We start from the raw sequence: 27654 nt of genomic DNA, 5'->3' as shown, positions 1-27654 counted from the left end.
GACCCAATTCCTCGTTTTGTGTCTTCATGTCCAGCAGTTGTGCGTTGTTCACATGGGTTAAGGTATGGTGAGTTGTGTCATCGTCCGCGAACAGTGGCTTAGGTAGCTTACAGTGGCTTACAGTAGCGCCAATTGCCACAGTTTGATCGACCAGCCGGATTGGGCATGACCGAAAGAAATACCAGCCAATCAGAGAGCGGAGCGCTTGGAACGGTAGTTGTGCTGGGAATGCTACTTGCGGTGGGAATGCTAGTTGACATATCAACGGCAGATTGTATCCCTGGAATGCGAAGTATCATACCCGCCTGGTGCATTTTCCCATTACGGTAATCACAGTAGTTGTCCAGGCTCGCCAGTCGGCCCATGCTCGTCAATTCTGCTGGTTCTTGAACTGCCTGCCGCTTTCTCATTGACTGTGGTTATTTATTAGCGCGTGACTCGGTGTGTCTGCGTCCTTGTTGAAGCGAAGCTTCAATGACAAGACCTGAATCAGTGCAGTATATTGTGCACAGTGAGAGTTTGGTTGGACGAAACTGAGCTTCATTTACTGGGCCTTTCCTCCAGAGTTCCTTGAAGGATTGTAATAGACCTTCACGTGTCTTAAAGTTAGGGTATATGGATAACTTACCTACTGCCATTGCGATAGGATGGCGGCTGTTAGATAACGATTTGGATTCAGGTTCAACAATGGAAGCGTAAGATACCAAACACAAACAAAGGAAGCACCGAACCATCGGTTTCGAGTTATCGGAGCACATCATACTAGACCATCCGGTTGAGAGCTCTTGTTCCAGCCAGTCAGGTTCACCGCTTACACGACGAACGAGTATCGCCGGTGTGCTTGGGAGACTCAACGCGCTCTGCCCAATCAGATGGGAAGTCTCAAATAGTCCAAGCTCGCGGCCATCTCGCTGTTGGCGGTATCCACCCTCTCCGTTTCAGCTCTCACCATGAGTACTGCAGCACACCTCTATCACCGGTTCGGACCGCTGCGATGTCAGCAGGAGAGAGATGGCTGTTAGTGGATATCACGCGGTTTATTGAAATGAAGGAGGCTTCTCGAGGCCGGCATCGATTAGGTACCTAATCATAACATCCTTTTGCGTTCCCTGATCCTCCAGCAGTGATCCGCCGATCTTTGCCGTGTATTCGGATGTAACACTACTACCTTCTAGGGTGCCGACATCATCCAACGCTGCGCTACGATCAAGCACCCCACGGGACTCCGCCCAATGAATTACCAGCACCATTTCACGTTGTTCACCGTTCCTAGGGATCCTGGGGTTCCGTGGGCACGAGCAGTTGCATCACGATTGAGCCGCAGAACGCGTGTATATGTGCTCTCTGTTTTATTGGCCAAACCTTGACTTCGATGTCGCTCTCTTCCAAGCGCAATGACTTCAGTAATCAGGTTTGGAAGGTGAAGTGCGCCTGTTAAGATGGCTGCACGATGGAGCGACATTGGGAGGAAAGTGTGGCACGAACCTAGATACCCGAGTGGTTCACCGAGGGTGAGGAGGCGACGAATCGCATAGTCTACGACGCTGCAGATATAAGTCCGGGCGCCGCGACGTCCATGGGTCGACACGGGCGCCAGGTTATGGCCCACGACTCGGGGACTCGGACATCGCTCAATTTCAACCGACACCAGTGTAGGTTACGATGCATATTTCGTTGATTTTGAGCCTCACGGCAGTCTCGACGCCGCTGGTCTCCGCGGCATTCGACGGGAACCTCAACTACCACAGCCCCTCGCGGCGCCATGTGAATCTCGGCATTGACATCCCTTTGGTATCGCGCCGAAGCTTGAAGCGCGGTGCCTTGCCTCTTAAACCCTCCGAGTTGAACTTCACCCATGGCATTGCGTCTGGAGATCCGTACCCTGAGAGCGTCATTCTGTGGACACGGGTTGCGCCGTCCTCGGCGTCCGACAACAAAAATACGACTGTCGAGGGAACGGTTCCACTGTACAACCATGACGTCGAGAAGTACATTAAGGCGGACCCTAACCCGATCTGTGTTGAATGGAAGGTTTGGGAGGCCGACTCAAAGTCCAAGGGTCGTCATCCTGGGAACACCGGCCGCGTCGTGTCCAAAGGCACCGCTTATACAACAAGCGACATTGATTACACGGTCAAGGTCCGTGCACTGTATCTTCTGATTAACGGTGTATAGTACGTGGCTGATGAGAGGACAGGTTGAGGCTCAGGGGCTCAAACCTTTCACAACCTACAACTATCAGTTCGCCGTTTGCGGTTCCAACAACACCAGCCCGGTGGGAAGGACCAAGACGGCGCCCTCGGCCAACGCCAAACTGGATGAGCTCAAGTTGGCCGTCTTCTCATGCAGCAACTACCGTGAGTGTGGTTTGCTCCGCGATTTCGCAATGGATAGCCCTCGCTGACTTGAGGTTAGCCAACGGCTACTTCAACGCCTATGGCAATGCCGCGAGAAAGGACCAGCATGACTATGTGGTTCACTTGGGCGACTATATCTACGAAGGAGCACAGCAGGGAAACCGGGCACACAATCCGCCACGCATCATCTTCAGTCTATGGGATTACCGGACCCGCCATGGCCAGGTTTGTGAACAGAGATTCCCTTGGTTACGGTGAAGACGACTGACGATAGCAGTACCGTACCGACCCCGACCTACAGCTCCTCGCTCAGAATTTCGCCTGGATTCCAACGTGGGACGATCATGGTATGTGGCGTCGTTCTCACATGCACATGACAACCGGTACTGCAAGATAGCACTTCTAATCACGCGTGCAGAGGTTGCCAACAACGGTTACAGAGACGGGTTCAGCGCCCTGAATAACACTGAAGAGTCTTTCCGCACTGATGGCCCGTCCATCAGTGTCGACCAACGCAAGATGAATGCCGTGAGGGCCTACTTTGAATGGATGCCCATCCGGTAAGTCTTCCCCATCTCGAATTCTACGGAAAGAACCTGAAGCTCAACCTTGCCCAGGCAAGTAGATCTCGACGACAACCTGCGCATCTGGCGGTCATTCCAATTGGGCAGTCTGCTCGATCTGATAATCCTCGACACGCGCAACTACGATCGTAGCATCACGAGCCTTGGCTGGAACGATCACTACATCGACCTCATCCGCAATGACGCCTCGCGCTCGCTGATGGGGTCGCGCCAAGAGCACTGGTTCTACAATCAGCTGAGCCAGTCTTCCAAGCGCGGCGCCACTTGGAGGGTCATTGGCAGCCAGATTATCTTCTCGCAGATTGGCTCGAGCGGCGACAACTGGAACGGCTACATCGCCAACCGCAACCGGACCCTCCAGCACCTGTACGACAACAAGATCGGCAACAACATCTTCCTTGCTGGTGACAGCCATCAAAACTGGGTCTCGGACGTCACATGGCTCGGCCAGGAGAACTATGACCCCGTTTCTGGAGAGGGAAGCATCGGCGTCGAGTTTGCCGGCACTGCCGTCAGCTCCAGCGGGCAGAGCGGTCCGATCCTGGCCGCGAGGGAGAAGGCGCGCTCTCAGGTCGAGGCCAACCAGGTGCTGCAGTGGCAAGAAGGTTATTTCAGAGGCTATTTCCTGCTCGCGGTTGGGGAGAAGGCGGTGACTGCTCAATACTTTGGTGAGTGATAAGTTGGCCCCCCTTTTTCCGCACAGAAACTACCTACCTTATTTGAACCTTCACCAGGTGAGTCGTCGCTGGACATTTAATTGACGCTTGCAGGTTCGCCGAGTGTCGCAACACGCAACTCCTGGGATCTTCCACTGGCCAACTTTACCGTGTCGGCCGGCGAGAACCACCTGTCGCGTCCTGTCGCTGGCGGAAACGTCGAGGCCGGGTTTCTCCGCGGAGGAAAGACCACGGGCACGAATGTCACGCTCAACACTGACACGTTCCAGTGGGAGACGATCGGGTTCGAGACCATGTACATTAAGTAGATGGCAATCTCTAGGAGTGAGACGCAGTGTGCAGAAACAATCCAGATGGAAGCTTATAATTACAAAGGCTTGTCCTGCTTTTTCTTTCTTTCTTCCTGTCTACTTCCATCCTGGATACTCTTTATTTTCCACACTTTACTTTAACGTGATAGATATGCGAGTGTGCAATATAAGCGAATGTGCAACACTAACGAATCTGCTATGGCTACACGCAAATTTTGCTAAAAAATTCGGAAGGCCCACTAACAATTTTTTACCAACTTTTCCAACTGCAGGTGCACCAAAATCTGTTAGCGTTGCACACTCGCTTATATTGCACACTCGCATATAAATCACGTTAGTATTCATTTAATTTTTTTGTCCATTCTCATCATTAACTTACCTCCCTGTTTAACTAACTTATGTAATTTTCATATCTCTTTTCAGCTGCCTTTTCTTTTCCTTTCTATCCATCTGTCTCTCTTCGGTTTGCTATTTTTCTTTATCCTTCCCTTTCATTTCCTTTCCCTGTTTGTCCAATTACTACCTTACCCTTGGCTTCCCGTTTTCCATTATCAACCGTGACTCCGCCGGGCCTTTCATCATCATGCAACCCTAAGATACAAAAGAGGGTTGGATTGTCTGCGAGTCTCCGTGGCAACCAGTCAGGGGTCGAGGTTTGTGGTGCGGCTGGCCCAGAGCTTGGACATGGCTGAGGCAGGCGACGTGACGGCCTCCAAACTACAGAAATTCAGCCAAGGCTGCCTCACCGTTCATGTAAGGGAGAACAACGGTACGCCGTGGCTAATCCACATGAGGCCCGGCCATATTCAGAATTAAAACGAGCACTTCCAGTGCCAATTCCCACTTATCTTCTAACCTGTGCAGCTCTAATCATAAAAATCAACATGGCCCTCGAAGAAGGAGAAGAATCAAAAAGCATGCTGAACTCCCAACAACCAGCACCCACCTCCGAGCTCGACATGGACGAGAGCACCCCAGCGACCACTGAGTCGGGACGAAGTCCTCGGCGCAAACATTGCAAGGCCAAACAGAGCATAGGCAGCCTCTACGCGGACGCCAACCTCTGCGCCGCAGTCCGCTGTTTCTTCAGTTTCCCCGTGCTCGGCTCCGCGATATACATCCTCGCGACTTACCCGAGGCCGGGCCCGAATCCGGTCGTGATGTCCTTTGCAAGCTACAATCTTGGTTGTGTAAGTCTGCCTGAACACTAGGTTCTCCTGCTATCACTGGTACTTAAAACCACCACTGCAGGCAATCTCGCACATCTCTCTCGCCGCGCATCGCATCATCCGACCGCCGTCACCCACCAGCGCGCTGCCGCCACGGGGGTACATGGTCGGACTCATCATTTCGCCCGTCGTGCTGTCTGTGGCATTCGTCTTTGGTCTGGTCTTGGTCGCGTTAACCAAAGGTTACCATGGCCTGCGCGACATGGAGCGTCTCGTCGGCTGCGGCAAGCGGTCATCCCGCCAGTGCCACCCTTTGACGCCCGAGGCGGTCGCGTTTGAGTTGACGATTGTGTGCATGTCGTTTGCTTTTGTGACGCTGTAAGTTTTTCATCTTCTTCCATGTTTGCAAGCAAGTCATCAAGTGAATGTGTGCTTACCTCGACCGCCTGGCTTTGGATGATGGTAATAGGTGCTGCTCGCTTAAACAGTGTTACCATGTCTACTGTCTCAGCCAGAATGAATATACGGCAGAGGAGATTCAGGAGGCCGCCAGGTCTGTGAACAAGTTGACCTTTCGGTCGGTGATGACGGATATGCTTGGGGCCTGGTATCAACGAGCTACACGGTGGAAGGCGGCGTGGGTGTCCCCTTCCTGTTGAACATTCAACTTTGTTGAGAAACTGGTTGCTGAGCTTGACACCCATCCGCCAACATGACATATAAGTTGGCCAAAAGGGAGTCGGAAGTTGAACGGGGGAGGATGAGTAAGGTAAGCGCCGGGGCAGGATACGCAAGGAATTGTATGGTTTTGAATCGAAATCAGGCTAGTACCGTCTTCACGCTTCCATTTTGGCTATTATCACTTCTCTTACTTCCATGGTATTCACCCAGTAACCTTCTTGCACACATTGACCAGTTTCGTCTGGTGTCTCTAGTTTCGGGGCCCATGCAAGATCCAAGATAGATTGAACTTCCTCCAGATGATCGCCCTATATGAGCCTTCGCCATTCCCATCATTATAAAAGTCACTCTCTACCAACGCTCCGATCTTAAAGTCCGCCGTTTTGCACATGCTGGAATACCCGCCCTCGTTCCCAACCTCATCGACATCCAGCTTCGCGTCGCTCAACTCGCGTCCAAAATTCCACTTGGCCGCGTCCCCATCGTAGCTAATCCTGACCCGCATCGCCCGCCGACTGGACTTGCTGGCCGAGTTCATGAACACGGTCCGCGCCGGGCCCTTGTCGTCGGCCAGGTTGTACAGCAGCACCGACCCTTGGCACTCCGGGTCCGGCAAGCCGGTGTCGTCGGCAAAAGCACCGAACCCGCCCGCGAGCGTCCCTCGCGCCACGCGCCGGTAGTCGCCGTCGCCGGGCCGGTCGTTGCGGTACAGCCTGCCGTCGGGCGTCTGCGCGATCGTGCCCTCGGATCCGGCCCCGGTCAGGCGTTGGAGGGACCAGGTGCGGTTGCCGGGCGTACCGCGGCCGATAATGTTGCGCCCCTGCGCGGGGACCACGAGCTCACCGGTCGTGAGCTTGATGCCAATGCCTGGGCCGACGGCATCCCATGCCCAGTTGTCTGGGGTGAGCGATTCGGTTAGGTCCTCGGGCTTCGACCACGTGTTGCCGTCGTCTGTGCTGACGGAGAGGTACAGGTGGCGGCGGCCCGCCCAGGTGGTGTCGATCTTCTTGGTGATGGTTCCGTCGGGGAGCCGATTGTTGCCCTCTTGGCTGTAGCTGCCGTTGTTCCAGGACATAAAGAGGTAAATGGTGTAGCCATCGACGACCGGGGTCGGGTTACCCCATGTGCCTGGGCCGGAGCCGACTACCTCCCGGAGGGACTCCCAGTCGTCCAGAGAGTCGCCGTTGTTGTCAGCAGTCTTCGTCCGCTTGTAGACCAGATTGATGTCGCCATAGTCTCGGTTGTTATGGCGACGACCCTCGGCGAAGGCGAGGAGGCGTCCCGTGCTGGTCCGGACCACGGCCGGGATGCGGAAGGAGTGGAAGCCAATTCCGCTGGAGAGCTTATCCGGAGAGGCCATATTGGCGCTGCGGAACAGGACGAACTCTTTGTGATAAGGGGCGGCCTCAATGGCTGGGTCATCCACCACGGCGTACGAGAGGGGCGCAAGCAGGGCCCAGAGGGTCGCGCTCCGAAGCCAGCGCATCGTTATCTATGTGTTCAGACAGCGAAGTGGAGGGGTGCCGGAGCGCTAACACTGGCTGTCAAGAATATGCGGGAGAGAGAGAGGCGCAGAAGCCAGCGAGTGCAGCGTTGGACGACAGGGAGCGAGCATACTTCATGTCTGTCGTTCTTAAGCTCCTTGTGTGAGGTCAAGTCGAGGTGTGCTGCTCTGCCACCCGGCTGACACGGGGAACTTACTCATTGAGGCACCGAGAATTGCTAAAGTCGTAGCAGTCATTGCCAGCCTCTGAAGAAGCCTCAGTCCGAATGGTTGGAGTGGAACGTCCATTCGTTGGCAACGCCGGAGGAATCAAAGAGCAACCAGTGAAATGAAACGAAAGCACACACGTGCTTGTGCGGTATCCCCAGTATTTCATGACGAATGCTACTCCGGCTTACAAGTTGACCCGATGGTGAAGGTCAGAAAGTTTCGAGTGGAGAATGTCGCAATCCGGTGATGTATTGCCAGCCTGAGTCTGCGGCTGCTCCTCGGCCAGGTCCGGACATGGATTTACAAGCCAGCAATACACTGTACAGGACACTTTTAAGAGGAAAAAAAGGAAATAGAAAACCCAACCAAGGAACAGAAAAGCGAGGTACAGTTAATAAACCGATAAGAAGATGAAGTATACGAAGAAACATATTATTATTCCTACACCGTTGTGCCCTAGGGCGTGCCGGGCCTTCAACAACTTACTATACAGGAAAACCGCGCCCTCGTAAGCCGGGTGAAAAACCCATATCGACAATCAAAGAAACGATGAGTGTATGATCCTGCAAATACAAAGTGAGAAGGCCTCTTGGCCTTCGACGGAAAGGGATATCAGACCGCGAGCTCCAGCTCCAGCCTCCTGGCCAGACCGTACATCGGCAGTTTCCCCGAGTCCATCAGCCAGTCCAGGATCCTCCCCGTTAGCCGTGCAGCTTTGGGTCTGATTCCCTGTAGGACAGAATAAAAGTCCCTTCGCGTTCTGACCTCGGCTCTCTCCCATCTTCGAGTCAACGGTGGGGCCAAGCACCACATCACAAGGTGTTCGACAGTCTCTCGCCCCTCTCCACACTCGCATATAGGCGTCAGAACCTCTGGGACTCTCCTTTCGAATAAGAAAGCCCGAAGGCCTATAGCCCCGGTTCGAATCTGAATCAACAGTGAACTCTTCGCTCTGCTGAAGCCGTCGTATCTCCTTAGGGTTTTGTCTTGAAATAGAGTCTCATGCTGGTGGTCAATGTCATCCGCGGGCCTCGTTGCTGTCCGGCCGTCTCGTTCCTTGAGCCACCTGTCTCTCCAGGCACGAAGAAAGATAATATAGAAGAGCAAAGAAAAAAATAGACACTTAAGAAATGAATCAAAGTTCAGTTCATCAAAATATCAGGAGCAGGTGAGTTGTCTCGTTTCCTTTCCCAAGTTGGATGGATGGATGGAATTTATTTCGCCCGGAGGCACGAAGCCTAAAGGGCCTTGGCACGCTAACTACATCCGATTCGTTGACGTTCGGTCATCAACTCGTACAAGCCCTCTACTCTCTCCCCTTTTCTCACGCCACCTGTTGCCTCTTGACTTCGTTTAGCAGATCGACTTGGAGGCTGCATTCTCCAGGTGTTCAGCGTCCTATCTTCAGCAGCTATAGCGGGATCTGCTGGCTGAGGCTGTGTAGTGTTAGTGGAGTTCCGCTACTGTGATTGTCGCAATCTTCGTCGTTCCTCGTCGAGATCCAATCTCCCTGTCGCCATTGCGCACTTGATCGTTGTCCGGACTGCTTTCATGTCTGGCGACCACATCTTTTGCTTTCCCTTCCAGGTAGAATGAGAGGCTCCCTCGTCTTGCCAGTGTGCATTGCAACATGTCCTCCCTCAGAGCTTCCCATCTCACGCATCGCAGTAGAAAATGTTCCACGGTTTCTCTCGCTCGGCCGCAAGGACAAAGGTCTGACTCGACCGCTCCGATTCGGCTTAGAAAGCCGTTCAGCCTCGCCATTCCAGTTCGGAGTCGTGCCAAGATACAGGCCTCTTTTCGTTTCAGCTTGTTCAAGCTCCATGCCACGGTACGGATTGCTTGACGGTCACGTGCTCTCGTGCCTGAGAGGGCCCACTTCGCGCTCACGCTCAACCCCCTTGTCATCGCGACTTCCACCGTCAGTTGTTTTAGTGGGCGGGCTGTTCGCTCTTTGGATGGCGGCAAGTCAAGTCCGAATCGAGTAGGGGCCGAAACTACTTACCTTAATAAGTTAGGTCATGGCTGTTGTATGTTTCTTGAAGCATGAATCTCTCATCCATGTTTTCCCACAGCACACGCACCGCTGTTAACATGCCTCCGTCGACGCCAAACCACGCGATTCTCAATGGACTCAACGACGCACAAAAACGGGCTGTGACGTCCAAAGCCGCCACAGTGGCCATTCTCGCAGGCCCCGGGAGTGGCAAAACCCACACTCTCACCGCTCGAGTCGCTTGGCTGGTCGACCATGTCGGCTTCCGGCCCGAGGATGTCATCGTCGCCACTTTTACCGTCAAAGCTGCCCGAGAGATGAAGGAGCGCATTGGGAAGGCCCTGGGGAATGACCGGGAGAAACGAATTATCCTGGGCACATTCCACAGCATTGCCCGCCGCTACCTGGCTGCCTATGGACGGCACATCGGGCTCAGCCAGAAGTTTGGCATTGCCGATGACACAGACTCCCGCGCCATTATCTCCCGTATCTGCAAGAGACTGCAGCTAAACGTCGATCCAGCCTTCGCCCGCGCATGGATTAGCAAGAAGAAGGCCAAGGGCACTGAGGACGCTGCCAAACCAGCCCGCCAGGAGGTCACCAACGTCGCTGGCCTGCAGAATCTTGAGACATGCTACCGAGAATACCAGAAGCACTTGGAGACGACAAACCTCCTTGATTACGATGATCTGCTAGTTCGGTGCGTCGAGCTGCTCCGCAAGTTCCCCTCCTGTGTCTCCAACGTCCAAACGGTCCTCATCGACGAGTATCAGGACACCAACGGAATCCAATACGAATTGATGAAGCTGTTCGCCCAGCGTCACCAACGAATCACCATTGTGGGAGACCCTGACCAGAGCATTTACGGATGGCGGTCGGCCGAAATTAGGAACTTGTGGCGCCTGCTCCGGGAATTCCCCAAGACCGATGAAGTCTCCCTTGAGGAGAATTATCGCTCCTCGCAGTCCATCCTCGACTTGTCATTGTCAGTGATAAAGCAGGACTCGAAGCGGTACGACAAAGTGTTGAAGGCCATCCACAACATGGGCTCCCGGCCAGTCCTCCGCCGGCTAAAGAGTGCATCCGCCGAAGCAGAGTGGATTGTCTCAGAGGTCAGGCGCGTCCTCACCTTGTCGGGCTCGATGTTGACATACAACGACGTCGCCATCTTATTACGATCCGCCTCTCTGTCCAGGCATATCGAGAGTTCACTTGGAAAAGCGGGAATCGCGTACAAAATGGTTGGCGGCTTCAAGTTCTACGAGCGTACCGAGATCAGAACTCTTCTCGACTACCTGCGCGTCATCCACCAGCCCGAAAACAACGATGCTCTTGCAAGAATCCTGAACGTCCCGCGCCGAGGCGTCGGCGATGTCACCATCAGGAGCCTCCTCGAAGAGGCCGAAACACATTCACTCAGCGTTTGGACAGTCCTGTCAAAGCACTGCCGGGGAGATCGCACGGCGAAAACGAGAATCACGAAACAGGCTGAGCAGAAGCTCAGCGGTGAGCTCCTTCGACCTCTGGACAGTATCAGGAGACGGATCGGAGAAGCGACTGGGCCCAACGGAACGCCTCTGGGACTCGTCCAGATGATCGAGCAGCTCCTGACGACGTTGGAATTTGAGAAGCACCTCAAGACCGCTCACCCCGACGATCATGAGCAGAGGTGGGCGAACGTCCAGGAGTTCATCAGCCTCGCCTCTGATTTCGTGCGGGACATGGGCAGCTCTGACGAGGATGCTCTTCCGGAGATTGAAGGACTTCCGCAAACAAAAGAGGTCGAGGTTTTGTCGCGTTTCCTAGCCAATGTGTCTCTAGCTTCTGATGCACAGACTGGGGATGCCGACCAGAGCAAGCCACTGGTAACCATTTCGACGATTCATGCCGCAAAGGGCCTCGAGTGGCCCATCGTCTTTGTTCCTGCCGTCTACAAAGGATCAATTCCTCACATTCGATCTGAGGATGACAATGAGGAAAGAAGGCTGCTGTACGTCGCCATGACGAGAGCCCAGAGCTTGCTGTACCTCAGTTGCCCAGTCTTCAGCTCAAACGGCAATGGGGAACGAACCGTGCTTTCACCGTTCGTGGAACCAGTGGAACGTGCTTTCATGAAAAAGGGGCCCTGCCTTGACCGGCCTGTCATGAGCGAGATCGCCAGGATTCTTCAACGCCAGTTGCCCCCGGAGGACTCAATCTTCCAAGGCTTACCTGCCATGTTCAGCCTTGAGGACAACCTGTTTCCGGTCGACCCGGAGGAGGCCAAGCAGGATGCAAACGGCAGGTCCAACCGAGGGCACGGCTATCATCCAGATGCGCAACCCTCAAAGCGGCCGAGACTCCAAGCACCATCCATAGTACAGGATAGCGCCGAGGAGACTCAGTGGTGGAAAGGGTATTCCACAACAATGGAACAATCGTCGACCTTCACAGTGGCTGCTCTCCCTGGTTTTGTCAGTGTCGCCGCTCATCAAGCAGCCATCACTGCCGCAAACACCAAGGCTGACGCCGCTCAGAAGGCTCAAGTCGTCAAACGCCCAACAAGCAAGCGGCCCACGGGACAGAAGAGCATTATGGGTTTCGTAAAGTTGGATTCCGACCAGTCTGGTCTAGTCGCAACAAGGTTGCCAGCAACCGTCCAACCAAGTAACAGTTCTCCAGCACCCAGATTGGTTCAAGAGCCCCAAGCGGCATCGGCGGCGATCGCCCCGGACCTCGCCGGGCACAGATTAGGAGCCGGCAAGCTGATAGCCCGCCCTTCTGCCCCGATCGAAGAGAAAACGCTCAAAAGAAAGCAATACACCTGTTTCTCAAGCTCGCCAACCCGGCCAGCGGCGGCGGAGGATGACAGCAGCGGGAAAAACACGGCAGAGGCAGACAATAATGAAACGCCGCCGGAACCGACCCGCGCGGCGGCCTGCCTACATGTAACGACGTGCGCTCTCCCCAAGGGACACGGTGGGGTTCTTAGGAGACCTGGTGGGCTAAGCCGGGAGAACATCACGCCGATTGAGAAGCTCAGGAAGCCGTTCAAGCCCCTGACCATAACGTTAAAAAGGCCATCGTAGCAGGGATTGGGATGATGTAATGAGAAAAACGAGTTATGCTACGAGTTATGTTACCAGTTATGCTTGCAAGCGGGATTTTGCTTGTGATCGAGGCCACAAAGAAACTCTGGGCTGTTGGTGACGGGTGTTGCAAGAGAACCCGGCTTATCCCGGCGGCCAGAATGCGTCTCAGCTCAATGAAACAGTGACATGCTATTTCTTCTTTGAAAACTCACTAACATGTCCGAGGCGAGGAGCCTCTAGATATAAGACTGTCGTTCTTCCCAAGAAGCTGTCGACAATGAGCAATCAACAGCATCAACTCGCCCATCTTTGAGCATATTGTACTTCCATCAACCACTACCCGCAGCAACTGCACAATTCTTTCAACGTCTCATCACAAACCGGAAAAAAAACAAACTCAACCTCCATCCTACCGCGACTATGTCCGCTACATCAACCCTTTCCAAGGCCGGCTGCATCAACATGCCTGCCCACCGGCCCCTTCCTTCAGCAACATACACGGGCGTCGTGCGCTCCTATTTCTCAACAGCCCGTTCCCAGCTCAGCAGCACCCCCGGCGCAAACGCCAGCCCCTCCGCCCCAGGCTTCTTCTCCCTCAAACGAATCAGCCCCAACCCCCGTGTGCGCATGGCGGTGGGCGCGGGACTGGCGGTGCTTACCGCGGTGGATGTATACTTGGTGGAAAAGTACTGGCCCCAGATTACCGGAAAGGGGACCAAAAGAGAGGGCGACGCCTGAGGCTTGGCCAGCGAAAGCTTGAGTGATGTCGACCTTTTTGCTGGTGCTGTTTGGATTATCTTTGGCTTGTCCAGCCTGAGATGCTTGCTATTGGCTTCGCGTTGGTGGACATTGTTTGAACTTGAATTGGGGTCGTTTTTGCTTGCGGGTGCATTCGTTGTGTTGTGGGATGCGTGGCATAGGGTGTCGGAGTGATATTGTGCGTGCGACGCAGGAGAGCCGAGCGGGAGGACCCGTTTTCATCATGCTGGTGGAAGGAGAGTAGTCTGAATTTGTTGGCTGGTTGAAAAGGTCGCTCTCCTTTCTAACATCTGTGTTCGGAAACGGCGTCTGGGGTTTGATAGGAAAGAAAAAGGTCTGTCTGGGTTGAAATGTTACATCTAGATAGCTACACCACTCTGGGAAAGAACCAAGTAAATTGTACACCATATGCGCCCGCCCTTCTTCACAGTGAGTGAGAGAGGCATCAAAGTCTCAGTATTAAGTACTACTAAAACATAGAAAATTACCGCCTTTGAACAAAGGCCGCTACCCGCCATCTCATCAAACACAGGTGAAAGGCGACTACCAACCCAACGTCACAGGCATGAACGTCAATGAAAGAGTCCTGCCTGCTTCTCCTCCAAACGACCGTCGCCATAGCCTAGAATGCCGCTTCCCTTCCACATCGCACTCAACACATTCCGGCCTATCCACTTCCCTCATCCACTCCCCCTCACAATCTCAACTCCCGCACAATCTGCTCCGCCATGGCCTTATACTGCCACGTATCGCCGCCAACCCTCTTGAACTGCACGCCGTGCAGGCTGACGATAGGCACCTTGACAATGACAATTTCGAACCGTATCTCGCCATCCCCCTGGCGTCCATCACTGCCGCCACCAGAGCCGCCACGGCCGCTCGTGGAGAAATACCTATCCTCCTCGGCGATGCTCGGCGCATGCGTGCAGCTGAAACCACCCTTGATTTCGGTGTAGTCAACCCCGAGCATCTTGAGCACACGCTTGATGTCCGCCCTGATCTCCGGTAGCGGCTTGGTGGACGTGGTCGAGACGCTGAAGATACCCTTAAGATACACGGGCTTGGCGAGGTCCGGATCCTCGGGCTCGAGCCGCTCGTGGGATCCCCCGCTCGTCTCGCCGGGCTCGACCTCGAGTCCCAGCTCGGCGTCCGTCTCCTCCTTGACCGGCTCGTGATGGTGCGGCGTCTGCGGCGGGTGCAGTTGCTGGTCGCGCGCCTCGGCCTCGCGCTTTGCGCGGCGCGCCTGGATGCTCTCCCGGCGGGCGTGGCCGAGCGATTTGGCGCGCATTGAGACGGATTTTTGTATGATGCTGGCTTTTGCCTCGGAAGGCTCCTTCCTCCTGTCGCGTGTGCTGAGCCTCCGCAGAAGCGACACGGGCCCGTTGCCGCTCTTCTTGGGCGGCACCATGTCCGGCGAGAGGAGGCCGTGATTGGCCGGCTCCCTAACCTGGTCTTCGCTGTGTGACCTTGCTCTCGTCCGGGTCCGCGGGCCGCCGTCGGTATGCGCCGGCTGCGGCGGGACAATTTCGGCAAGGGAATGCTTCTCCTTTGGCCGCGGAACAGGCGAGAGCAAAGCCGGCGACGGCTGGGCTTGTTGCGGAGACGGCGGGACTTGCACCTTGGGTGGCACTGCTGGTTGTGCGGTTTGTGCCTCTTGCCGGTCCCGCTCAAGCTTTTCCCGGACGAGATAGTAGATGGAAATCATGGGGTCATATGCGTTCAGCGGATCATCGCCGATGGGCAGGCCGTCTGCACTGCCGTTGGTCAAAGTGTCCCTGCTGGTTATGGAATTTCGACGCTTATAGAAATCGAAACCGAAGCCTCGTCTCCTATCGACATCCTTGGGCGTAGGCTGCGGCTGCTCTCTCTCCTTTTCCACGCGCCGGGCTGCTGCTTGGTACTTTGGCGATGTGATTTTCCTCGTCAGTTCCTCGCGAATGTGGTCTGGGGAGCCAAACTTGAATCCCGTCATATGTGCAATGACCTCCTCGTCGAGCGGCAGTTTTAAAGGCTCGCGATGCGGGAGGAAGTTATCGGGAGGGCCATTGTAACCTTTAATCATCCACGGGTGGTTCATGACTTCGTGCATAGTAGCGCGCTGCCTTGGGTCCGTGACTAGCATGCGGGAAATAAGATGCTTGCATTCTGCGCATGGGTCAGCAAGCAGTAAGCGGTTCGAGTCGCTGTGGAGTACTTACCGCTCGAGAGCCAGTTGGGGTAGTCAACTACGCCCTTCTTGATCTTTTGGTGCAAGGCGGGCATGTACTGGTCATCAAACGGCACCTTGCCGCAGACGAGCACAAAGAGAACCACGCCGAAGCTCCACACGTCAACCTCGGGCCCTGTGTACGGTCTCGCTTGGAGCAGCTCCGGGGCGGCGAAGTAGAGGCTGCCGCAGTATGTCTTGAGTTTCCTGTCCTCGTCTGGCGAGAAAAGGTTGCTGAGGCCAAAGTCGATGATCTTGATGTCACCTGTCTTGCTGATCAGAATGTTTTCGATCTTTAGATCTCGATGGACGATGCTGTTTCGATGGCAGTAGTCGACGGCGCTCGCTATCTGGCGCGCAAACTTCCTGGCTTGCTTCTCCTTGAGTTTCCCGTGGGAGATGATGTAGTCGAGCATCTGGCCGCCATTGACGTATTCAAAGAGCATATACCAGTGCCATCGTGTCCGCAAGTTGTCGCGCAGCCCGCAGATGTACTGGTGATTCAGGAGACTGACGATGGCAGCTTCACGGGCGTTGCGGTCCTCCCTGGCAGCGTCGGCCCTCTCCCGATCTTCTCTGCTCTGGCGGCCGTCATCGGCCGATACCCTCTCGATGATTTTGCAAGCGACCTGCAAGAAGGAAACCGTGTTAGACAGGGGGCCGGAGTGTATATTACATGGGAAAAAGCGACACGACTTGCCAATTCACCTGTGCCTTCCTTCTTGGCCAACTTCACTTTACCCATGCTCCCTTGTCCAATGGTCTTTATAAAGGCATAGTTTCCCGACGGGGCTGGGATGACAGTGCGGTATCTCTGCTTGGACGCGCGCTGCCCCTGGGGGTCGACGGCCCTGTCCGGAACCTCTTCGGTCGGAGCGGGCATGTCGGGCTGCGGATGCCGGGGCGACTGGGTCGTGCTTGATCGCTGACTGCTGCGACGCTGGGGACGCGAGGACTCGGCTCTCGTTGACGACTCGGAACGGGGAAGGGGTTCGGGCCGTGCTGCGGTCGGTGGCCGCCGCGTCCGGACAGACTGCGACCGAATAGGCATCTCGGTCGCAGCAGAAGCCGTGCTCGCCATGTCGGGCGAGGGAGACTCGCAGCCCAGGCGGCAGGTGGCGGGTGCTCGCTACCTGAGAGCAGAGGGGTCGTTCGAAATCGTGACGCGCACAGAAAGGCCAGGCTCAGAGACAGACCATCCAGTCTAGATAGGAATCGCTGCAACGTCACTGGGACACAAGCACCACGATGATGGAGATGGGTGCGCCGGCCGCGTAATCGGAATTGAGGTGTAGTCGGTCGGGAGGAGGTATCGGTAAAGGATCCGTGGATCAACGAATCTCGAGCGGAGAAACAGCCTTGGAGGTTGCAGGTCGCTGGCTACAAAGAAGTGGGCATGAGATGGATGGTGCGAGGTTCTGCGGACCTGGACGCAGTGATTTCTGGTATAGGTTCGCTCTGTTGCGTGATGCAAGTTTGCAAGCGTGTCGCTCTGAGGTTGGGCAGTCGAGGGACGCTCGTCAGTGAAGAGGAGTGGAGGGACAGTGCAGTTGTTTGGCTGGACCTCTGCCCCAGGTTCATCAGGGGCTTCAGCAGTGGAGGCCCGAGTAGGCGGACCCAGCTCTGTCACGGCGGCCATGATTACCGATATTACCAAGTCCTTACAGGAGGTACTCGTAAATGCCGACCTACCTTCTTGACTATATTTCCTGTTAGTTTTCTATGCAATAGTCTCTTTTTCTGCAGGGGCACATCAATCATGTGGGGTGTAAAACCATACACAAAGCAGCATTTCTCCTGAATTGGAGGCGAAGGATAAGAAAGTGGTGAAGACCTTATGTACACGACCGGTATCCATACCCGATACGGGAACTGGGACTCGGTAGACTACATGGCCCAGCTCCGACGGAACATGCAGCTCCCGGAACCTGCCTTGGCGTGTTGGGCGAGCTACCGCGCTCCAGGGTACGGAGGAGTCGAGAAGGCCCCATTCTGTTTCTGAGTTTATCAAAGCTGGGCCGTTACCATTCGTGCTGCTTAGCCCCCTCAACTGTCTTGCCCAGATATTTGCTGAAAGAAGGACCAGAGGATGGAAGACGGTCGCTTCGGTCCTGGTGGGCCTGGCCTCGGTGGCTGCCTGATCACCCAATGATTGGCTCGCTCATGGTGATGATGCTGCTGTGTGCCACCCACAAGGCCATGCATGACAGCAAGCAACCGACATCACACGCGGCCCCAGTGATGAATGGGTCTCACTTCATGGAGACTGTCCACATTGACCCTTACCTGGACAAGGCATCACCAGAAGGCGGGGAACAGCCGGTGACTAGTCGTAAGTTAAAATCCACGATCAGTCCCCGATTGAGGCGGATGGGTTGAACGACCTGAAGGGTGATATTCAGGCGAGTTCGGTTGATGAATGATCTCATCCTGGGTTGTGTCGGTCGGGGTAAGGTAGGTTCACAGGCGTCAATGTCGCTTATCTGCTTGAGTTGTGCACCTCACTGACGTAAATATCGCTTTTCTGAGACCGTGATCTAATTCTTAAGTGTGCGGAGAGAGGATACCAAGTGCTCTAGTGGCAGTAAGGCAGCATGTGTAAATCCTCCCTCCGTCTTTCGATTCAGCGAGGGTATACGGATGTATGCAACTCCGCTGTTCTGCTCCCTTGATAAGGTACAGCGTTTATGCATGGTAACCATCCAGGTCAATCTGATATGGGTATTGCACTGGTCTCCAAAGTTGGTTACCTTAATTCGGGTAGCTTGGGGATCGTTAGCTCCCCGCTGAGGGCGGTATCGGACCCACTTGGATTCACCGACTTCCATTTAGGAGGTCGTTTTGTGACTTCGCAAGGTACTGTAACTTACGGGAGCTGACCAAACGTGAATCGAAACTGCCAAACGTCCGAGCGACACTCGACAACCACCCTAGACCGAGTGAGTTGCGCCTTTTCAACCAACCTGCGCTTGCAACGCCGCTTCTGTACTCCTCCATGTCCTACAAGCGGCCGCGAGCAACCTACGAGGCTGATCTTACCGCACAACAATCCCCATACGTCCTCTTTGGGACGCCCCTTCCGCCGTTCGATCCCGAGGCCCGGGACGATGGCTCTTATGTGCCGCTATGGAAGCAGGAGGTGAGGGACGATCGGGGGAGGAAGAGACTTCACGGCGCCTTTACCGGCGGATGGAGCGCAGGGCAAGTTTGCTCACGTTTCGCACGTCGAAGAGCCCACTGACCGTTTCCTCAGCTACTTCAATACTGTCGGTTCCAAAGAAGGATGGACGCCCTCGACCTTCGTGTCTTCCCGAACAAACCGTCGCAAGGATGACCCTAAAGCTCTTCAGCAACGACCAGAGGATTTCATGGACGAGGAGGATCTGGCCGATGCCGAAGAATCCAAGAGAATTCAGACACAGGCCGCATTTTCCGGCTTGGGCTCGACCGCCGAAGATGCCACCAGGACGAGCAGTTTGATGGGGCTTTTCCGCGCAGAAGGGGACACAATGGGCACGAAGCTGCTCCGGCGGATGGGCTGGAAAGACGGACAAGGAATCGGCCCCCAAATCCGCAGGAAGGCCCGACTCGACCTCCGCACCGATGATAATGACGCTGGCGATACGTTTCTCTTTGCCCCAGAGAACGTCCCGATGATTAACTTTGTCCGCAAGACCGATCACAAAGGGCTTGGTTATGCGGGGGATACAAGGCTGACGCCGATCAGCCGCTCCATCAGTGTCGTCGGCGCCAATGACTCGGAGGAAGACGACCATGACCAAGGCATAGGAAGCCTTGGACGACCCAAAATCACATTAGCCGCGGGACGCATGAAAGAGCGGGACAGGAGTCGCGGGGGCATCGGAGTAGGTATCTTGAACGACACGGAGTCCGACGACGAAGATCCCTACGAGATCGGACCCCGAATATCGTACAACCGCGTAATAGGGGGCGATAGAAAGAAAAAGAAGGCCACAACACCGATCAATCCGTCATTAAAAACTAAGCCGGCGTTCATACCGTCGAAGAAGTCAGCTCTCGGAAAGATTGCGCTTGGAGTGCGGAAATGCCACGATGGACGCTTGCCCCTGGAAGGCTTCGTATTTGGCAAGGAGCCGAACACTCTGACGTCCGAAATCAACGCTGAAGGGAAATATCCTCCGCCCAAAATCCCTCTAGGTTGGACGTCGGCGAAGCAAATGACGGCGCGGGCGGCGCCGGCTGGCTTCGTTTCCTCGGCAGATGCCGCCAAGGCATCTACACTCGACCCGAAATCACGTGCGGCTATTCTTGGCGAGAAGCAGCTTCCTGGGAAATCCGTGTTCGATTTTATGTCTCCGGAAGCGCGGGAGCGTTTGGCAGCTGTCACAGGCAAGACAAACCTTCCCCCGGCTCGAGGCGAAGTTCACACGGGATACGCGCTCAGCGAAGCCGACCGCCTTCAAGAGCTGTTCAGCCGCATCCCGAAGCTGGATAAGGAGACAGCAGTTGCTGCCATTTCGAGAGGTGCCAGTGGTAATGCTCCTTACAGAGATGACGAGGCGAAACGCGCGAGATACATTGCGTTTCTTGAGTACCAAGCCGGGTTCGGGCCGACGCCTGGAAGTCCTCCGCCCAAGATGAACAATGAGGATTGGCTGAGAGAGTTGTACGAGTTCTATAACTGTGCGAGGATATTCAAACCCATGACGGGTTTCATGGCCAGTCGGTTTACGGTTTCTACGACGGCGAAATCTGCCACAGATTCAGATGAGGAGGCAGGAGACAAGAGTCTCCTTTCAAAGCCACCGCCCAAACCCCAGGATCCAGCCGAGGAAGCGGCCAAGCTCGGGATGTTTGGGCCTATGACAAGGTCCGTCATTGATTTTTATCCCACTCGGTTGCTTTGCAAGAGATTCAACGTGAAGCCTCCGGAGCATGTCCAACCCGACGACAACGGGTCCACCTCGGGGTCAGGGAGGGCCAAATCCGATGCTCCATCTCAGTTTGACACATACCCAAGCTATCGGGCTACGCGTCAGGAACCATTGGCGTTGGAGTTCGGCTCCGTTTCGGCACCATCGACCACCACCCCAGGGGATGTCCCATCAGCTCCCCCACAGGAGGTAGCAGCTGGCCAGCCATCAGCTCCCGAGCGGGCCGTTGTTGACTCGAGCAGAAACGAGGCTTTGGAAGGGAAGAGGGCTGGAGAAGAAGTGTTCAAGGCCATCTTTGGCGAAACTGATGATGAGGGCTGATATCACTGTGCAATAATGCCGAATCAATGGTTTCCCTGAATCGGACGGTAGTAGGTTGGGTACGGTATTAAACGCGTAGTCTGATGATGGGACGCCATGAGCTAAGTAAATGACCACGAGCCATGTCAAGGTAGTATTGCCGTCTCAAGACTGTGATATCTGTCGGAGTTGATCGTGTCATGCATGCGTTAGCAACTGTGTACTATGTAAGTCGAAGGTGACCAGACGGGAGTTTCCGGCCGCATGGGGCTTTCGCCTCCAGGGCTCTGATTGGTTCAGTGCCAGGGCGGCTACCCGTTCTCCACCAGCCCTCAGGCCCAGCAGCCAGCCCAATCACCACTGCTATCCATGTACTGTACGGATCCGTACTCCGTAAAAGAAGGGTCACTTCAACTGAGAATCCCTGACAGCTTGGAAGTTTGACTCCAGACGACGTTATTCATGGATTCAGTTTGCCTTGCCCATCGAGTTCTAGATTTTTGAGCCTCACCTCTGATTCAGTGGATCTGGTGTAGATCGGTCACTCCAGCGGTTGGGTTGCAGACTCAGGTTCAGATCCGACCAGCTCCAACTCGAAGCTTATCGGTACAATACAATACCTTACCTGCCCTGGTAATCAGAGCAAGCACGCTACCCCCGACTGCCGCCACTCAATCACACGAACCTCCAAACGCGACCCAGCCATTCAGCGATTGACGGCCACACTGGGCATTGAGTACCAGCGTCCACAGACACCAAGGGACTCGGACCGCGACCATCACGTGTCTCCGGATACGCAGCAAGCGTGCCACCGAGCTGTCGTTGATTGCCGCCGTCATATTGTCCGACCAGCAGGGATACAGGAGCTCGTCCTCCGGGCCCGTTTCCCCCAAACGGCGCAGTGTCGAAGAGGAGGCAGGCATTCCAGAGCCGCCCGACAACGTGGCCGAAACGAATCTATTGTGCTTCACCGCCGAGGTCGACGCCGAGCTCCTCCACCGCGGCCCTGCCGCCGACGAGAACGAGACAAATTCTCCATCCGGTCAGCACTCCCCGCCACCACAGTATCCCACCTCCGAGGCCTCGGGCCCTTCCGTCTTCCGGCCGCCACCTTCGTTTTCGTCGCTCTTTCCTGCTCAAGTCCACGACGAGGCCTCACCATCCCTTGTCGAGCCGTGCGAAACGTACAAGCACACCGTCGGCGAAACCAACGAAGCTGCTTCAGCCACCGCGGCCCCAGCGTATGCACCTCCCGACCAGGTAGCATCTGAATCATCGAACAGCGCGTCTGCCGTTCTACGACTCCAGGACGAAACCAAGCGCGCCCTCCCGTCAGATACAAAAAGTGCAGCCGGCGAACCATCGCGCAGCAGCAGCAGCACCAAGGACGAGGACGCAGAGCCGCCGCCGGCCTACTCGGAGGGATCCAGTCCACTCCACTCATTCACATACCTCATGGCTGCCGCAGGAGGCGCCGCGAGTATTATTACTCAGGTGCAGCAGGGCGGGCCCTCGCTCAACCCGCTCGGAGGTAGGCGCCGCCGTTACGTGGAAGTCAAGGGCGTGCACGGGAAAAGCTGATGGCCTGCGCTTTTAGATGTTCCCGGCGATGAGACGATTGTTATGGACTTGCGGTAGGCTTCCGGCGAGGATATTGTATGATGAAATGAGTTGCGAACTGACAGCCGGACAGGGGCACCCGCTTCAAGCTGTCGAGGGACGAGCTGCTGACACTACCCGAATTTGTTCTGCTCTCGCTTTTCCCTAATGGACTCTTTCCTGAGGGGCACATGGGCGGGTTCGCAGAAGGAGATGCAGTGCAGGTTGATGTGAGTACATCCAATTCGTTGTTGCCGCAACGCGAACAGCATGCGCCGCGCTGACACTTCACCCGCAGTACGACCCGGCGTCGCTTCAATACATGCTGGACTTCTTTAGGAACGTGGCGCAGAGCATCCCTGCCGAGCCTAGCGGGCACGAGGGTGTCGACGGCGTGGTGCCTCTCGACCCCGGGGCGCGGGACGAGAGCAGCAGACGCGCCGGCATCATCGTGCTGCGCGAGGACCTCGACTTCTACGCCATCCCGCCCAGGCAGGACATCGACCAGGCCGAGATGATCGAAGTCAAGCGCGCGGCCGCCAGGGCGCTGCTCAAGCAGGACGGCATCTTCAGCGGGCTCAAGAAGAGCGACGAGCCGGGGACGACTGAAGCGCATCTCATCGAAATGCTGACAGCGGGGTAAGGTTTCACCTCTCACGGAATACCAGGCACTATGTATACTGACTGCTTACCAGCGGCTTCAACCACGACGACCGCTGGGGCCACCGCGCGGGCGAGCCTAACAAGGCCGTCATCTGCTCGCTGGCGCTGGCTCGCCTGCGCTCCGACATTCGCGGCAATGACATGGGCAGTAGCGCTGTCGGCATGGCTCAGAAGCTGCTGCTCTTTTGGCGCAAGCCCGCCCGCCGCTGCTGGTGGGAGGGCGTCGAGCTGGACAATGTCGACGGCTTGCCCGAGGGCACCAAGCTCAAGGTCTGGATCCGCAGGGTCTGGACGCTCGAGATGAGCGTTATCGGCTTGCGTTAGTTTCGCCGCGATAGTGGGGTGTTCGTTTAACCTTGTGATTTTTCAGGGTGCTGGAGCCCAGGCTTGGTGTCCTGGGATAGACACACGGGGCTCTTATACACACTTGCTGGATTGGGGTAGCGACATGGCTGACATGGCTAGCTCTTCCTCTTCTTTTTCCTTCCGGTTGTTATGTTTTTTCTGTCTTCTTACTCATTTCACTCTCGAAGGGCGTTTCTTTTGTTCCTCTCTTCTTGCTTTCGCTGTGGGGCATGGGGGTTTGCTTGGGCACTGAGACACAAATCCGTTAATGTACCTTCTGTTGGAGATTTGCGCAAGCAACAACCGCCAGAGCATGCTCCATGTGTCCGTAAGCCTCTTGGATTCGTGTATGTGACACCGGGGGCCTGAGGAGGTGGAGATCCAGTCGGGAGGTATACTCCCGGGCTCGACCCGGTTGCCAGCCGGATGCCGTGGAGCTCCGCAGCCGGTGTCGGCCCTGCCCCGCCGGGCCTTCGCCGGCTTGCCCGAGGACCGATTCGAGCCCCACTGAATCAGATCCTTATTACGGATCTGGAAGGTCTCGAAGGTTGCCTGATCGCCCCTCTTGCCATACCTAACCGGAGAGGAGACGAGGGGCGCACAAAGTTCAGTCCCACTTCGGCTCACTTACGCCCTCTCTGATCCTCACCTTTAATTCTCACTGCCCGTAGTATTCGCATCAACAAACTCCAATTCAAGACATCCGGATTCCCCACACTTCATCAGTATTCATTATCATTGCCCATACCTCCGGCTCACCGAAAAAGCAAGACCAGCCACTATGCCCTCCAACATGCGCGTGCCGCCCTCAGGGGTCTGGTGCCCCGCGGTAACCCTCTACAACCCGGACTCGGACACCCTCGACCTCGACTCGCAAGCGCGCTACTTCTCTTATCTCGGCACCCAAACGGGCCTGGCGGGTCTCGTCATCCTCGGCACCAACGCCGAGCCTTTCCTCCTCACGAGAGAAGAGCGCAAGCGGCTGCTGGCGCTGGCGCGGGAGGTGTTGGGCCCGGAGTATCCCATCATGGCGGGCGTCGGCGGGCACTCGAGCGCGCAGGTGAGGGAATTTATTGGGGATGCGGTTGATGTTGGGGTGCAGTGGGTGTTGGTTTTGCCGCCGGGGTACTTTGGGAAGGTGCATGGGGTGGGAGAGGTGGTGGACGGGTTTTATGACGAGGTTTGTGAGGTGGCTAGGGAGAAGGGGGTGGGCGTGGTGGTGTATAACTTCCCGGCGGTTTGCGGCGGGGTGGATTTGGATAGGTGCGTCTCATTTCTGGGTTGATGTTGTTGGGGTGGTGGAACTGCGGGCTGACGGGCAAGCACAGCGAGACCATCGCGAGGCTGGTGAGAAAGCATGACAACATTGTCGGCGTGAAGCTCACTTGTGGGAGCGTGGCCAAGATCACGAGGCTGGCGGCTGAGCTCCCGCCAGAGAGGTTCGCTGTGTTCGGAGGGCAGAGCGATTTCTTGATCGGGGGGCTGGCCGTGGGGAGCGCTGGGTGTATTGCGGCGTTTGCGAACGTCTTCCCCAAGACAATCGTGAAGGTGTATAAGCTGTACAGGGAAGGCAAGACCCAATCAGCTCTCGAGCTGCACCGGAAGGCCGCGCTGGCAGAGCAGGCGTTGAAGAGCGGGGGTATCGCGGCGACCAAGTATGCTGCCAGCATGTTTACGGCGCCGCGGGCGGGTGTGGAGGATGCGGAGCGCAAGATGGTGCCGAGGAGGCCGTACTTGCCGCCTGGCGAGGAGGCTAAAAGGAAGATTTTGGAGTCGCTGGCTGAGGTGGCCGCGATTGAAAGGGTTTTGTCGGGGTCTTCTGAAGTGAGCATGTAGGAGAACTGCCTTGACAAGAGAAGCACCCGCTAGGCAGGATAGACGCTCGGGTAGCGGTAGAATGCCTGGTAGACAGTTGTCGCTACCAAACACAGCTATATAAACCCATCCCGTGCGGGGTTATGGTATGTCTAAGGTAGTCTTGGTGATACTTCTCTTTGTACTAGCTGTTTGTTGTAGGTTCAAATGCCAACCCTCCTCCCAAGCATCCAATGCCCCACATTCTGTGGTCTCCCTCTCAGTCCCGCAACATCGAAGTTGATCTCCAGAAAGGCCCAAATTTGGCTTCTTTCTTCCCGTTCTCGCCTGTCGAGGCCTGCAACCAACCCGTAAGGTTAGCGGATGACATCAACTGTTGCGGCCCCCGAACAAACCAAATCAACCATCTTCCGGAACCTGATCTAACCATGTACAGATCGACACCCAGCCTGAGAAAGTAACCCCACAGGACCTGGGCAACCGCTATTGATGGGGATATCCGAGTCGCACAAAGCATGTAAAGGCCCCATCGCCAGGCTTCCGGGTCATCCGGCGATGAGAACCAGGTACGGACATGCACATCCATGATGTCCGCATAAGGAACAGCACAGAGTTGGATGGTGCTCGGGCATGTGGCCCTGCTTGCAGCCTTGGCATATCCTGGCCGTGTCTCGGATGCCACCTCACGATGCTGGGTGCCAGGAACTGATGCCCAGGGGATCTGCATGAGGTCCAAGCCGATTCAGCCATTTGTTATTCCTTCATATTCATCGAGCTTCGCTTCATAGCCTCGGACGGGATATTCACCTTTCGGAGTCTGATGGTGGCCCCAATTGATGCCCTCTGACTTACACGACCGCCTCCAGACAGCATGACCCCCCTTCTCAGAGGAACTGCCGCAGCAGCTATGCTGCTGGCCTTTGGCGTGAAAGCACAAGAAACTACCGTCACGACAACAGCCACCTCATCTGTAACACAAGCCTGCTCAACCGTCTTGACTCCCTCCTACCCCCCGCCGGTTGTAGCTCCAGGATGGAAGGCTCAACTAATCGCCACAGGCCTCTCCAGACCACGCAGCATCAAATTTGACGGCAATGGCGGGCTGCTCGTGATCGAGGCCAGGAAGGGACTCACGCACCTGGCCTTCACAGATGACGGGGACACCTGTTTGTCCGTCAAGAGGAACACAACTCTAATTACAGACGAAGAGGTAAGCAGTCACCGCTCCTGAACAGAAGTGTCCCTTAATTGATAGCTTCATATCAGCTCAACCATGGCCTTGAGCTGTCCGAGGACGGCCAGACCATCTATGTCTCGACCCAGGAAAACGTCGACAGGTACAGCTACGACGTCAACGCTCTTACCGTTGGCAATCGGACCCGCCTAGTGACCAACATGACCAATCCTGGGGTCGGCCACGTCTCGCGGACCCTCCTCCTATCCAAGAAGCAGCCCGACCTCCTGCTCGTCTCCCGCGGCAGCGCCACCAACCTCGACCCGCTTGCGGCAGACGAGTCCACCGGCGTCTCCCAGATCCGCGCCTTCAACATCTCCATTTTCAACGTCTCCAACGCCGTCGACCTCGAGCGCCCCTACAGCTACCCTACCGACGGCCTCCTCGTCGGCTGGGGCCTGCGAAACTCAGTGGGCGTCGCCGAGCACCCGCTCACAGGCGGCGTCTACTCGGTCGAGAACAGCGCCGACAATATCGTGCGCCTGTCCACCGATATTCACGAGGACAACCCCGGCGAGGAGCTCAACTTCCACGGCTTCCTCAACGACACGTCTACGCTCGGCGCCAACCACGGCTACCCGGGCTGCTTCGCCCTCTGGAACACGACCGATTTCCCCTCGCCCGGCGACCTCACCGTCGGCTCGCAGTTCTCCCTCGACAACAATGCCACACACAACGACACGGATTGCGCGCAGCGCACCACCGCGCCACGGCTGACTTTCCAGGCCCATACCGCCCCGCTCGACATCAAGTTCCGGGCTTCTGGCGAAGCCGCCTTCATCTCATTCCACGGTAGCTGGAACCGCGACAGTCCGGCCGGCTACAAGCTGTCGTACGTCTCCTTCTCGGCCGACCGCGGCGAGCCCACCGAGCCGTCCGACAGCCTCACGGCCGTGAAGGATGTGATTACGGCGCCCGACGTATCGGCGTGCTCGGGCCAGGGCGGGTGTTTCCGGCCCGTGGGGCTGGCGTTTGATGCCACGGGCGAGAGGCTGTTTGTATCGAGCGATGCGACAGGGGAGATCTGGGTCGTTATGCGGGACGGGGCGGGCGGTTATGGCAATGGCAATGGCAATGGGGGTGCGACGGGCACGAGTACTGGGCCATCCACCGGGACTGGTGTGCCGGGAAGCAGCACGTCTACCGCGGCTGCGACGGCTGGGTTGCGGTATCAGGGTGTCGGTGGGGCGGGGTGGCTGATAGTTTCGCTGACGGCGTTCATGATGGCCGCCGGAGGGTTGGCCCTCGTGGGTTGAG

General features: G+C 56.1%; 10 protein-coding genes across 10 annotated transcripts; 7 read left to right on the top strand and 3 right to left on the bottom strand.

The window, feature by feature from the left end:
* Positions 1–1162: 1162 nt before the first annotated feature.
* On the bottom strand, positions 1163–1562 carry N657DRAFT_205156 (uncharacterized protein). Its single transcript, XM_062786210.1, has one exon. The coding sequence runs from the start codon at positions 1460–1462 to the stop codon at positions 1238–1240; it is 225 nt and encodes a 74-aa protein (XP_062651081.1). The 5' UTR covers positions 1463–1562; the 3' UTR covers positions 1163–1237.
* Positions 1286–3979, top strand: N657DRAFT_661481 (alkaline phosphatase-like protein). Its single transcript, XM_062795097.1, has 7 exons — positions 1286–2139; positions 2198–2357; positions 2416–2582; positions 2635–2704; positions 2776–2917; positions 2975–3609; positions 3712–3979. The coding sequence occupies exons 1-7, from the start codon at positions 1663–1665 to the stop codon at positions 3924–3926; spliced, it is 1866 nt and encodes a 621-aa protein (XP_062651080.1). The 5' UTR covers positions 1286–1662; the 3' UTR covers positions 3927–3979.
* A 673-nt stretch (positions 3980–4652) lies between these two features.
* Positions 4653–5893, top strand: N657DRAFT_205107 (uncharacterized protein). The gene is made up of 3 exons (XM_062786209.1): positions 4653–5119; positions 5181–5476; positions 5568–5893. Exons 1-3 carry the CDS (start codon positions 4814–4816, stop codon positions 5755–5757), a joined length of 792 nt encoding a protein of 263 aa, XP_062651079.1. The 5' UTR covers positions 4653–4813; the 3' UTR covers positions 5758–5893.
* A 46-nt stretch (positions 5894–5939) lies between these two features.
* On the bottom strand, positions 5940–7430 carry N657DRAFT_641293 (glycoside hydrolase family 33 protein). Its single transcript, XM_062792110.1, has one exon. It carries the CDS (start codon positions 7263–7265, stop codon positions 6030–6032), a length of 1236 nt encoding a protein of 411 aa, XP_062651078.1. The 5' UTR covers positions 7266–7430; the 3' UTR covers positions 5940–6029.
* A 2157-nt stretch (positions 7431–9587) lies between these two features.
* Positions 9588–12557, top strand: N657DRAFT_565601 (P-loop containing nucleoside triphosphate hydrolase protein; the record flags this gene model as incomplete). Its single annotated transcript, XM_062788370.1, has 1 exon — positions 9588–12557. One exon carries the CDS (start codon positions 9588–9590, stop codon positions 12555–12557), a length of 2970 nt encoding a protein of 989 aa, XP_062651077.1.
* Positions 12558–14013: 1456 nt separating this feature from the next.
* N657DRAFT_653566 (Pkinase-domain-containing protein) lies at positions 14014–16576 on the bottom strand (the record flags this gene model as incomplete). The annotated part of the gene is made up of 3 exons (XM_062794423.1): positions 14014–15464; positions 15518–16154; positions 16226–16576. 3 exons carry the CDS (start codon positions 16574–16576, stop codon positions 14014–14016), a joined length of 2439 nt encoding a protein of 812 aa, XP_062651076.1.
* A 188-nt stretch (positions 16577–16764) lies between these two features.
* Positions 16765–17500, top strand: N657DRAFT_204899 (uncharacterized protein). Its single transcript, XM_062786208.1, has one exon. It carries the CDS (start codon positions 16922–16924, stop codon positions 17324–17326), a length of 405 nt encoding a protein of 134 aa, XP_062651075.1. The 5' UTR covers positions 16765–16921; the 3' UTR covers positions 17327–17500.
* A 1020-nt stretch (positions 17501–18520) lies between these two features.
* N657DRAFT_653564 (uncharacterized protein) lies at positions 18521–23327 on the top strand (the record flags this gene model as incomplete). The annotated part of the gene is made up of 9 exons (XM_062794422.1): positions 18521–18664; positions 18759–19583; positions 19638–20541; positions 20638–20720; positions 21597–22272; positions 22339–22375; positions 22435–22570; positions 22639–22979; positions 23036–23327. 9 exons carry the CDS (start codon positions 18521–18523, stop codon positions 23325–23327), a joined length of 3438 nt encoding a protein of 1145 aa, XP_062651074.1.
* An 814-nt stretch (positions 23328–24141) lies between these two features.
* On the top strand, positions 24142–25217 carry N657DRAFT_653563 (aldolase; the record flags this gene model as incomplete). Its single annotated transcript, XM_062794421.1, has 3 exons — positions 24142–24611; positions 24677–25151; positions 25203–25217. 3 exons carry the CDS (start codon positions 24142–24144, stop codon positions 25215–25217), a joined length of 960 nt encoding a protein of 319 aa, XP_062651073.1.
* Positions 25218–26034: 817 nt separating this feature from the next.
* On the top strand, positions 26035–27653 carry N657DRAFT_677940 (soluble quino protein glucose dehydrogenase; the record flags this gene model as incomplete). The annotated part of the gene is made up of 2 exons (XM_062796028.1): positions 26035–26373; positions 26430–27653. The coding sequence occupies 2 exons, from the start codon at positions 26035–26037 to the stop codon at positions 27651–27653; spliced, it is 1563 nt and encodes a 520-aa protein (XP_062651072.1).
* Between the last annotated feature and the right edge of the window lies 1 nt (position 27654).

Source organism: Parathielavia appendiculata (assembly GCF_033297405.1).
Source record: "Parathielavia appendiculata strain CBS 731.68 unplaced genomic scaffold N657scaffold_2, whole genome shotgun sequence".
Lineage (NCBI taxonomy): Eukaryota > Fungi > Ascomycota > Sordariomycetes > Sordariales > Chaetomiaceae > Parathielavia > Parathielavia appendiculata.
Note: the sequence above shows the minus strand (reverse complement) of the source record. Positions and strands in the feature narration are given on the sequence as shown.